The 12,232-nt window shown below is 42.9% G+C and overlaps 1 protein-coding gene across 5 annotated transcripts; it reads right to left on the bottom strand.

Annotated features, from left to right (window-relative positions):
- Positions 1-1,317: 1,317 nt before the first annotated feature.
- On the bottom strand, positions 1,318-10,433 carry tpm4b (tropomyosin 4b). Of its 5 annotated transcripts, XM_035633960.2 has the most exons (10): positions 10,279-10,433; positions 10,045-10,188; positions 8,027-8,152; positions 4,181-4,314; positions 3,338-3,455; positions 3,164-3,234; positions 2,945-3,020; positions 2,553-2,615; positions 2,396-2,465; positions 1,318-1,660 (listed from the first exon to the last, which is right to left on the bottom strand). In XM_035633960.2, exons 2-10 carry the CDS (start codon positions 10,156-10,158, stop codon positions 1,578-1,580), a joined length of 855 nt encoding a protein of 284 aa, XP_035489853.1. In that variant the 5' UTR covers positions 10,159-10,188; positions 10,279-10,433; the 3' UTR covers positions 1,318-1,577. The 5 variants fall into 5 exon arrangements, with proteins under 5 accessions (XP_035489853.1, XP_035489852.1, XP_035489855.1 ...); XM_035633959.2 differs by having other exon boundaries at positions 10,045-10,405; XM_035633961.1 differs by lacking the exon at positions 1,318-1,660 and adding an exon at positions 1,952-2,177 and having other exon boundaries at positions 10,045-10,416.
- Between the last annotated feature and the right edge of the window lie 1,799 nt (positions 10,434-12,232).

The following is a 12,232-nucleotide window of genomic DNA, read 5'->3' as shown; positions in this document are numbered from 1 at the left end:
ACTGTACTACAGAGGTGCAACAGCTGGTCGATGAATCGATTAGTAATCGACTACTAGATTAATCTCCAACTATTTTGATAAGCGATTAATAACTCTGAACCCCCCCCCCCCATCATTTTCAATGTATTCTATTTATTTAATTTCCTGTATATTTCACATACTGTACAGTATTTCCTTTCTATTGCACATTTTCAATTTCCCTAGCTTTTCTATACCGTGTGGTTTTGTCATACTCTTACTTTTGCACTAATTGGAAATTATTTATTGTATATATTATTATTTTTTGTTTTGTTTTGTTTTGTACTATTGCACCGTGGGTCCGATATAAATGTTTTTATCAATCCCTCTGTATGTCTGGAACAATATTGCAGGAATTGAAAATAAAGTTGGCTTGACTTGACTTGAAGTAGTTTTTATGAAAAAACAAGTCGAAATTCTCTGATTTCTGATTCTCAAATTAGAATATTTTTCTGGTTTCTTTGCTCCTCTATGACAATAAACAGAATATCTTTGGTGTGTGGACAAAACGAAACATCCTCTTATGTTTTGGGAAACATCGACATTTTCAAAATTTTATGGACCAAGCAACTATTCGATTAATCAAGAAAATAATCAACAGATTAATCAATAATGAAAATAATCCGTAGTTGCAGCTCTACTGTACTAACTAACTAACAACGGTGCCAAATTATGAGCTCATTTGCTCATCGGTCCCGGCTAGTACAATTTTGACCAACTGATATTTTCATTTTTTGCTTCTTTACACTTTTTTACATTTCAAATGTACTCTATCGTTTGTACTTCTCACTCCTCTTTACATATTATACAGTTATTAGTTAGTACTTTTGATTATTTACAAAACACATCATGCATTATTTGAGGTTTTTTTTTACTTAAGATCTATCTATCACACTCGTCGAACGCCATGTGGTCAAGCTCTCCAGATATCTGGTTGGCACCTTGTAGGTTGATTTCTTCAATATAGTTTGTCTTTAAATTTTTTTAAAAACAAGCATGAACTGTCTGATTTTGAGAAGTGTGACATGGTAAGAAGTTTGTTGAAGTTAAAATAATACATTGTCAGGGGATTATCCCCTGACAATGTATTAACGTATATAACTATTTTATTTAATTCTGATAATTTATGTCTCATTTGAATTGCTACATTGTGAAGTACTTTTCTAATCTGAATATTGTGCTCAAGATCATCATCATACTGTACTTCACTGGAAAATGAGCAGCCACGTTGTTATTTTTACAAACACATTGTGTACAACCACACAGGAGACAGAGTCAACACAACTTAAACAATAACACTTGAACATTAAAGCCATTTAATAATCATCATCAGTTTTATTTGTGCCAAGAGTTTGGTCATTCCAGCACCGAAACTAAAATCCCATATGGACCCAAAACATTTTAAAAAAGGGAAAAGAAGGAAGACACATAAATATATAAAAAATGGGGTACATGTTTTAACAATCAGACATGAGAGAAATTACAGGAACCCGAGGGAATGTAGAAATGAGCTTTTATAAAATGTTTTTTTTTAATTGCTTGATGTCCTTCTTGGCCTTTTACAAGCTATTCAGCTCCTGCAGTGTTTGGTCCAGGAGTTGTTGAATTCCTGCGTTTTCCCCTTTTGCTTCAGATAGGTTATCTGCAATACAAAAAAAAATAGCCACAGATAGGAAATATATTGGCTGTGTTAGTGGACAGATCAGTTGATATCATAAGTACAAAAGGTAAATTAATATGGCAAAGCAAAAACAATATACAACATGAAAACCTGCACATTTTGCTTTTCTGCTGTAGAAAACAATAATAAAAAAAACTGTATGTTGGAAAAACTGTACAACTAACTGTATGGCACAAGGTTGAATACAGCTTTGAGACTGAAATCACACCTGCACAGCAAGCTCACTGAAATTGAAAAAGACAGCAGACAGGATAAAATAGAAATATCTTTATTGAGCTCTAGGAAGGAGCAGTGAGAGCAGACGGAGAAGAGATAAGACAGGGTGATTTCCAATCAGGCAAAATAGATACAAGAGGGAAAAGTGCAAAGACAATGGGGCGATGCAAACGCAAGGTTTACAAGGTGTTCATATCATTGAGGGCATGATCCAGCTCCTCGCTGATAGCCTTGAATTTCAGCTTCTGAGTGTACAGCTCATCTGCAGGCCGCAGGGCAGAGAGAAACGCAGGTGGAGGAGGTTCAGAGGGAAATGCAGAATTGTTGCAGACGACAGGAGGAAATGAGGAGAGGGGGGAAAAAAGAGAGAGAAATCAAGGAAAGCGATTAAGAAGAGCGCAAAAGAAATGAACAAAGGCTGAGCAAAGAAACACTGCAGTTCATTGCAGGATTGAAAAGTGGAATTAAAACAAAGTGTACCTTCTAAGTCATCTATGGACTTTTCCAGCTTAGCCGCTGTCCTCTCTGCAAACTCTGCACGGGTTTCGGCCTTTCAAAATGAAAAAGAACATGTTGATCATCCAGGATACAGCTTAGCTTCCCGCTGAGGATACAGTTTGAGCGGACATGAACTCACCTCCTTAAGTCTGTCATTCAGGACTTTTATCTCCTCCTCATATTTGTCTTCTTTCTCAGAGTACTGCAGCGACAAGGAAGAAATTGAAGTCAAAGTTTATATTGGTTATTCCATCTGTCTGTGCTCAACATTTAGGTTGAAAATTACATTATTTTGCATGTTATATGATATTTGTATCCTTCCGAGAATGATCAGTGAGTTTTGACTGTTCCGAAGATCATTTTGGACAAGATGTGGAAAACCGAGCAGTTTACACTTTCTCTACTTTTAGCAAAAACCAGAGGAAGAGCTGAGCCGTTGTGTTGAGCGACAGCATGGCAAGTGTCGATGTGTGAAGTTGTTAACAGCGAGCTGATGGAAAACCAAAGTGCACCATCAAACTGAACACTCACCTTATCAGACTGAGCCTCTAGCGACTTGAGGTTGTTGGTGACAATCTTGAGCTCTTCTTCCAGGTCGCCACATTTGCTGCACGGACAGGAGAGTCATTTTTTGAAGTCACAGTTTCTGGCACTGAATATATGTGAAGCTGATGTGACATCTCCTCGTGTAGTAATTCAACCACGCCCGCATACACAAGCATATAACTTCATTGACGTATTTGCGCTCACAGTTCTGAAATCTCCGCCCTCTCCTCCGCTCTCTCCAGCTCACCCTCCAGGACGACCAGTTTACGGGCAACCTGGCGTTAAAAAGACACAAAATCCCAGTTGAGTAAAGACCGAAAATAAAAATAAAAAAATCACATCAGATTCCCCATGGAATGTGCTCTCCGTGCCACGTACCTCCTCGTATTTGCGGTCGGCCTCCTCTGCAATGTGTTTGGCCTCTTTGAGTTGCATCTCCTGAATCTCCATCTTCTCCTCGTCCTTCATGGCTCTGTTTTCAATCACCTTCATGCCTCTGAAGACGAGAGGGAGACACAGCCTGTTCAGTTCCACGGGACCACAACGTTCTTGACATCACTGAACCAAATTACGACACTCGCGACACTCGGCTGGATGGGACATTTTCTGCTGCCAAACAGCTTGCAGGGTATTTGTGTCATTTTTCATTGAATTGTCCATGTGGTTCTGTTTCGTCTGTGGTTGCTGTTCGACATAAAAGATACTTTTCAGAACCAACAGCTCTGCCAACTATGCAATCTATGCAAGAAAAATACGTCTGACCACTTCATCAGTGACCCAGGGTGTGAAAAGAAGAAATTTCCCTTTTGGGTGTATAGACATTTCAGTAATGCGTCTATATATACACAGCATATACAGCTAAAAAAAAAAAAATACTGGAAGAGTAGATAATGTATAGATGCATTTTAATATCTGATGGACTATACATCCAAATGAGGACCTACATCATATGAAAAATGTTCTGAAATCTTTATATCTTACATCTGCACGCACACACACACACACACACACACACACACACACACACACAGCAGGGCCAATTTAAAATGGCTGTTGCAGTTTAAAAAAAAAAAATATGTTCATGCAAATCCTGTTCTGTTAGGAATTTTGGATAGCGTAGTTCTTTGACGAGGAGAAAACGAAAAAACATCACATTTTTACTTAGAACTTCTGCTGCTATGTACAATGAAGGTGAATTCGTGTGAAGCGTCGTCATGTCACCTTTCGCTCTCATCCGCAGCCTTCTCGGCCTCCTCCAGCTTCTGCAGGGCCGTGCCCAGTCTCTCCTGAGCACGGTCCAACTCCTCCTCCACCAGCTGGATCCTGCGGTTCAAAGATGCCACATCGCCCTCGGCCTACAGACACACACACACAGAGAGAGAGAGAGAGGTCAGAGGTCAAAGGTTAGCCAGGACCCAAGCAACAACCTCAAGAGGGAAAGGCGCTTGTTTCGAATGAGTAGAGCTGCACGCTCATTATTTTGGCTGAATAAAAGCCATGAAGAGTGACCTTTTAAACCCTGACATGCTTTAATCGGCGCAGTTGGACTTTTGTAATGTGCAGATTGTTTCTTCTCAGCCCCGTTTCCTGCTGGTCTGGTGTCACAGATAAACACCCCCCCCCCCCCATGTCTGCTCTCTTCTTCCTGTGTCGACGAGGAGGAGGAGGAGGACTACACCTAGTTCAGTCGAAAGGGCGAGAGAGCAGCAAACCTTTGAGACTGTTTTTGCCAAAACGTGAACAAAACCATTTTACCCCAAGTGTATTTACCTGGGAGGAGGAAAAAAAAGACAAGCTTATAAAACGTTACGAGCCGACACTATGAGATAGTGAGACAGAGAGGCCGCTCGCAGTGTGTCAGTCGCCATAGGGCGTTGTTGTAAGTTGAGGTTAGATAATGGAGCCGAACAAACGTCTGCGAAGGAATGTCCTGACTCCGATGCCTCCACTTCGCCAACGAGCTTTTTGAAAACTACTGAAACGGCACAAGACACAAATGGCACATTTGAATTACGCAGGAAAAGTTGCGCATTCTTGGAGAAGAGCTTTGCGTGACAATCGTTTTCTCGCAAACTCTCAGCGGCCCACGTTCGGGGGATGTGACCCTGCAGGGGCCAAACGAGCCGCAAACGAACGGTGAAACAATCTCACTTTTTCGCGCAGTTTGCGCTCGGAGTCCAGGTCCCTTTGTACTCCATCCGCGCGATCCTCCGCATCTTCGATCTGCAGCTGGAACGCGTGGATCTTCTTCTTCACCGACTCCATCGTGTCGATTGGCTTTGTTCTAGTCGAGGAGACGGCAGCAGAGGTTCGGTCGCCGCCGACTCGTGTCGACTATTACGAAAAGTTTGCGCTTTGCGTCAAAGTTGCAAACTCCGCGGAAAACGATTCTTCTTTCTTGCTTTCTTTCTTTTTTTTTCTCTCTCCTCCCCTCTTCGGGCAGGAAATCGGATCGGGGACGCCCAGGGATGGAGGGGGAGAGAGAGCAGGGCAGGGCAGCTTTCAGCAAATTTATGGCGAGATCCTCCAATCCTGCGCAGAGGTCCGTCTCAGATGACATCATAGGGTTTAGGACGGGACAGGACAGCACGGGACGGGACTGCTCCCTTTCCTGCGCAAAAGAGGCGTGTGTGTGTGTACGTGTATGTGCGTGAGTGTATGTGTGTGTGACTGTGTGCGTGTGTGTGTGTGTGACTGTTTGTGTGTGTGTGCGCGCCTGTGTGTATGTACGTGTGTGTGAGTGTGTATGTGCGTGTGTGTGAGTGTGTGTGTGTGTATGTGCGTGTGTGTGAGTGTGTGTGACTGTGCGCGTGTGTGTGCGCGCCTGTGTGTATGTACGTGTGTGAGCGTGTGTGTGTGAGAGTGGATGTGTGTGTGTGCGTTTGTGAGTGTGTGGATGTGTGTGCGCGCCTGTGTGTATGTACATGTGTGTGTGAGTGTGTGTGTGTGTGTATGTACATGTGTGTGTGTGTGTGTGTGTGAGTGGATGTGTGTGTGTGTGTGTGTGTATGTGAGTGCGTGTGTGTGTGTGTGTGTGTGTGTGTGTGTGTGTGTATGTACATGTGTGTGTGAGTGTGTGTGTGTGTGTATGTACGTGTGTGTGTGTGTGTGTGTGTGAGTGGATGTGTGTGTGTGTGTGTGTGTGTATGTGAGTGCTTGTGTGTGTGTGTGTGTGTGTGTGTGTATGTGTGTGTGCGTGTCCGGAATTTCTATCGTGGACTTGTATGGCAAATGAAAGGTGTTGCTTCGGCTGCATTTTTGTGCGCTGATCAGAGAGGTGGAGGAAGAATCTGGCCTGAGACATCAGACAGCCGTGAATCACAACACATGGTTGGATATGGATGTGTGAACACGAAAAAAGGAAGAAAAACTAAAAGTGTGTGTGTGTGAAAGAGAGGCCGGTTATAAAGAAATTAAAAAGGTCCAAAGATTTACCCACACACAGGGAGGGAGGAAGGTTAAGGTGCGTATGGCATGGAATGTAATTTTACTTGTTTGCAGAAATGTCCTGCAGCCATTGGGTGGCGACACCTTTCTTCTGTGGCCCCTTCTGTCCCCTCCACCTCCCTCCTCCTCCTCCTCCTCCTCACCTTTCAGAACAAAGCCGGGGTGTATTTTCTCTCTCTCTGTCCTCATATAACATTTATATGCATCAGCATCCCACATGTGGAAGAGAAGAAGTAGTGATGGACAGACCTCCAAAAAAGCACATCTGACTGTGGGCTTCCGATAAGTCACCAAAAACGTAGCAGAAGTGTAGTAGTGTGGATGCAGCCAGAGGCTGAAGTCATTTGTTGACCTGACCTTTAATCTCTGGGGGGGGGGGTTATCTCACCTGCCATCACTAGTAGTTGTAGAGATACAGTGTGGGGGAGCAATGACAATCAATGGATCTTTTAAACAAGCAAAATGCCGCAGTTGTGAGTTTTGTTTTGTGCGAAAAGAAAGTGAAAGCCTTCATGGACGTTTGATGTTGGTCAGAAAAAAAAAATGCTTTTCTGACATATGAGGACATTTCAATAACTCAAGGAGTTAAAAAGAAAGATAGCAGATTAATAATAATCATGGCCTGCTAATTATTACATTCTTGCAATATCACCCTGAGATAGTGCATCTACTTAAAAAATAGAAAAATAGATAGAAGACAAAAACCATCATGTACCACTAGTAAACAACTGTTTAAAGTATTTTTTCTCTCATATATTGGCCACGGCACTGTGTTTTGGTAATACGACTTATCTACACCAGACTACACCAGTCTTCCTTTTTTTCGCTGAACCTTCTGCATTACAGAAAAGAGAACACTTAATCTTGTCTTTGCTGCTAAAGGAAGACAATAAAGAAAGTAGGCCCTCATTAAATTCAAATGTTTGTGGACCATTGTACATCGAGGTATGTGCTGCAAGTCCATACAGAGGAGGGTGCAATATCTCCACCCCTAAAAAGGCCAGAGCGTCGATTTCATTAGACACCGCAGTATGAGGTTTGCTCTGTTTGCTTAAGTTGCATTCCTGGGATTCCTGGCCGGCTACAGACTGGCCGCGTTCTTCTGTGCTTGAGAAATAGTTAAGTTACAGGCCTAAGTTGGGCCACCGGCAGCTCAGTGATTCTCAACACTCTGTGGGTGAGAAGGCACAAGATGAACTTCAGTGTTGTGAGTTGACTTCCACACTGTGAACACTGCTGGGTCACAGTGTGGAAGAAGGAATTACAATTTGTATTCCTTTGCTATGTTGAAATCACTGAGACCTTTTAAAGATTGTGCCATTTGTTTCCTTGATACAACTAGACATCAATTTGCACCAATGTTTCTTTACTCTAACAACTAAACTAAACTAGTAAGGCGAGTCCAGACATGGTCTTTTCTGGAGCGTGTATTAAATGCTGAGTTACCGTCACTAATTTTGATGGGAAGCGACGGGAATGTTCTGGTATCTGTGATCTCATTCAGTCATGGAGCAAAGTGTAGTTCCGTCCATCTGATGTTACCGAAACAAAGATGTTGTGGTGGTTCCACTGTAATGTGGATAATGTGTTTCAGATGGCGTCTTTAGAGGTACAACTCACGTCTCCGGCCTTCTTCTCCGACATTTCCAGATTCTCCTGAGCGTCCTTCAGGGCCTCGGAGTACTTGTCCAGCTCATCCTCCGTTCCCTTCAGTTTCTTCTGCATGGCCAGCAGCTCATCCTCCAGCTGAAAGACCGTTATAGTGACACGAGTCAGAAAAGAGTTTTTTGCAATGCACAATGGAATGAAACAACAATTGGAAAATGCAGCATTATTTTCATAACGTGATTCATATTTAGGTTTCATAGAATTCTGGACAAATGATTTAGGCATTATTCTTGAATAAATTCCAGGTGAGGATTCATTTTAAAGACATTAGGAATATCATTAGCTGATAATTGTGGGTTAGATCATAACAGGGTATGGGGATTTGCCAAAAACCCAGAAGCACTTTGGTACCAGCCTGTGTTTTCTGACTTATTTTTACCCATATATGGCCATACAGATATTTGATAGATACTGAGGTGAATGAAATTCGAGTAAGCAAAATGTTGAGAGTAAGCAAAACACTGATTCTGAAAAAGACACTGATGATTTCTTTGTAGTTTGAGTGAAACCGTCCTTTAATTGCAGCTGGAGTCAGTGTGTGGTGTTACTACTATGGCCTGCTGATACTCACTATCACCTTTTGTGTATTTTCAATGCCTTCTGTCATCTTAACCAAACTCTGATGTTCATCTCATCGCACCAAGAATAGCAAAGAAAGCTTCTCTTAGCACCGCGTGTATCCCTGTCATGCAAAACAAACTAAAGAGCTCTGCGTGATCGTCTAGGGTTTCATGCTGTCCGCTCCTTGATATGGCAGAAATGCTGAGGGTCCATGTGTGCGGTGCCGGTGACAACTGTCACTTCATGTGCTCTCTGAGGGTATGATTAGGGGCATTAGGTTGCACAGAGAGGATTCTTTCCACACTCTTTAATGTAGATCCCGGCTTTGTCCGAGCCTCTCCAACTCCTTGAATCTCCGGCATTCCTCTCGCAGTGCCATGATGACGGCACTATCATCCACTGTCCAATAATTGCCTCTTTTTTAGAAACCTCAAATATCCTATTACGCCTCCAGCTTCTACTTTGCTTGTATCTAGTGGCACACGAATACTTTCATTGAGTTAGCCCTCAAATATACAGTATGATGAGGTCTGAGGCTTCAGCAATGCAGTGCCAAATATGGGTGTGCAGACATTTGGAATGTCTGAGGTTTCTTTGTTTATTGTACAGACTTAAGTTCCGATAATGAAACATGGATAGCTTGGTCTAATAGAGTCAGAGCAACAGCTGCTACATATGGTGAATTTTAACTCCTGCAGCACCTTCCCTCAGGTTCACCGATGTGTCCAGCAGTCGTCACTTTGCCATTCTGTTTGTGCCTCCCTGTGGACATCCTCCACCTTCCCCTGCCCACTTCAAGACAAGGCCCCTGGGCTCAGTATCAGCTGCCCTCTGATATCCAGCATTTGACGCTTGAGGAAATACTTGACATATTACTTCTGACACCCTCCACAGTCTGCACAAGTGCTATGTGACTTTATTCTAGACCAGAGTATTGGTCATATTTTAAAGAACACCTATTTAAAATCTAGTTCTGGTGGCAAATTTAAACAGCATCAGAAATTAAATTTGGAGCAACTAGGCATCACATTAACTTGGAAATACATTACCAGTAGATACATTCTTATCATTACAATAGATATTAATACATTTTTTTAAATGTGCATAACTTCGGTTTGGCATTTCAGTGTTTCGTTTTTGTGAAAAGTAGCTGCTCATAATGCATCAAGCACACTTATCTATACTATGCATCTGTTCTTGAACTTGTTTTTGCTGCTGTGATGCTTCAATGTCCATGAATAGTATCAATACAATTTCTACTTCCTCATGTATGCCATAAAATTGATTTGGTTCCCATCTATTTCCTCATTTCAGTACAGGTAAGTTATGCAGGAGCACAATATTTCTCTGTAAGTCCATCACATCCATCCTCCTGTGGTTTCCTATAAATCCCACCATTCATGTCTCACCGTCTTGCATTTATCCTCTGCTGCCTTTTTGTCCGACTCAGCCTGCTCTGCCCTGTCGAGGGCGTTCTCCTTGTCCAACTTCAGCATCTGCATCTTCTTCTTGATGGCCTCCATGGTGGCAGTTGGGTCTCAGTGTCTAGCAGGCTTAGCAGGAAGAAAAAAATAAGTTTTTGTATCTTCGAGCGAGAAGTCGTCGCAGATGTTAAGAGGAAAAGCCCTCACGAGAGAACTCACGAGGTTTGATGAGGAGAGCAACTGGCAGATGAAGAGAGGAGGAGGGAGACAGAGGGGAGCTCAGAGCGAGTGAGCACAGGCGAGGAGAGGAGGATGCAAACTGAGAGTTTGCTCGAGCGCGATGCGCTTTAAACTTGACTGGAGGTTTGGAGACAGCCCTGGTCCCTGGTGACAGCCCTTTACCCCTTTCTGCCACTCCCCGCCATGGCTACTTTACATGTTGCCGTGCCCCCTCACTAAAGTTCACCTCTCAAAAGCTCTCGGAGGAACAGTGTGATGGCAATATTCAACCTGTCTCCTTATTTGGCTCATGGCCTTTTGTTTTTGTTTTGGACAGACTAGGAGAGTAAAAGCAGATAAGAAGGCGGAGAATGATCCAGAACTCGAACATCAAAAGGACATTGTTCACATTAGCAACATGAATTACTTTGGATTATTTTTGTTTCCTCCTTTGGGCTGCATGTCGACATGCCTATGTTCTTGCTCAGGAATGTTCAAATTGATGTTAATACCAGAGTTGGTTAGGAAGGACATTTCATTCTACCACGGAATGAAAAGGGGCTGTATGGAAAATGATCCGGCCAAAGACAATTTGGGGGAAAGAGCTGCCTGCATGTGATCTACACCAGGCGGCTGGAGCTTTACAGTCGAGCTGCACAGACATAAACCAGAGGGCTGCTGCAATTAAGATCCTCCTGATTACTATTGGTTTTTACAGACCTTCATTTAGATCTGTTTTCTCTAATTTGTTAGGCGCACAATATAAAAAGCATTGTTGACCATGGCTGTGTAACTTGTGTTACTCCGATGGATGTGTGTGTGTGTGTGTGTGTGTGTGTGTGTGTGTGTGTGTGTGTGTGTGTCTGTGTGTGTCTGTGTGTGCGTATATTTGCACCAGCCATAATGACATCAATACCGATGGACCTGTGTGCTTTCTTTCGACGCTACTGTGCCAGCTGCCCCAGCTAAAAATAAGGATTACAACGAAAGTCAAAGAACGGCGAGGCGTTCAGTGGCCATTTAAGTGACATCTGAAGATGATCTCGGACAGATGTATTTCATGTTTTTCATGTTGCGTTGTGACGACTGCATCCCCATGTATCCCCTTGGTTGTTGTTATGAAGTGTCCTCTGTGCTCGTTTGGCACAGAGGAGCGAATTTAAACCGAACCTGAACCTGAATCTGTTTTCTGCAGGTATTTTGACTTTGGGAAACATTTTGTTGCTGTTTCCATGAAAACCATGTATCTCCAATTGTTTTCCCCAGATAAACAGAAAGGATCAAAAAAACTCCTTTGTGAGAAAAGAAAACATTTCCTGATTTTTAAAGAAAAATACATGAAAATGTACCGTCACAAACCCCAAATTGCTTCCCAGTCCTCTTTGGTGTTCTCTTTAATGAGAGATTGAAACTGGAGCCTTTTTTGGCACACATTTATGACAGTGTTGGCAGCGTTATAGCTTTGAAACCCTTGGGTTAACGCAGGCTTATACATCACGACCTGCGATGATAAGAGCGGTGACTGCGTGCCATATTTGGTCTGTCGGGCTGCCGGCTGCACATATTGTTATGGCTGAGATGCAACTCAGATAATTTAAGGTGACACATATTGATTTTGGAAGTGTCGATGACTTGTTCAGGTTGTATAGTATGTTAGGGTGGGCTGCGTACGGAGCCGAGAGGATGATTTGGAGCAGAGCCAGGGGAGAGGAAGAGGGAGTGAAAGAGAGAGGAGGTAAGGGAGAGAAATCAGAACCCTCCCACAGGAAACCGAGCTAAACTCTTCTTCTCCTTGTATGGTAAAAACTCCCCGAAAAGCCACAGGCTCGCCTTGGGAGCAGACTCAAAGTCCTGCTAAGTATAAATCACATAGCCATGGGAATAGTGTAACACATTAGAGTGTATATGAAGAATACAAACCCTGGACCCTTTTCAAAAGTGCCTGATGTCATGC

The sequence above is a fragment of the Scophthalmus maximus genome, chromosome 5 (genome assembly GCF_022379125.1).
Source record: "Scophthalmus maximus strain ysfricsl-2021 chromosome 5, ASM2237912v1, whole genome shotgun sequence".
Taxonomy (NCBI): domain Eukaryota; kingdom Metazoa; phylum Chordata; class Actinopteri; order Pleuronectiformes; family Scophthalmidae; genus Scophthalmus; species Scophthalmus maximus.
Note: the sequence above shows the minus strand (reverse complement) of the source record. Positions and strands in the feature narration are given on the sequence as shown.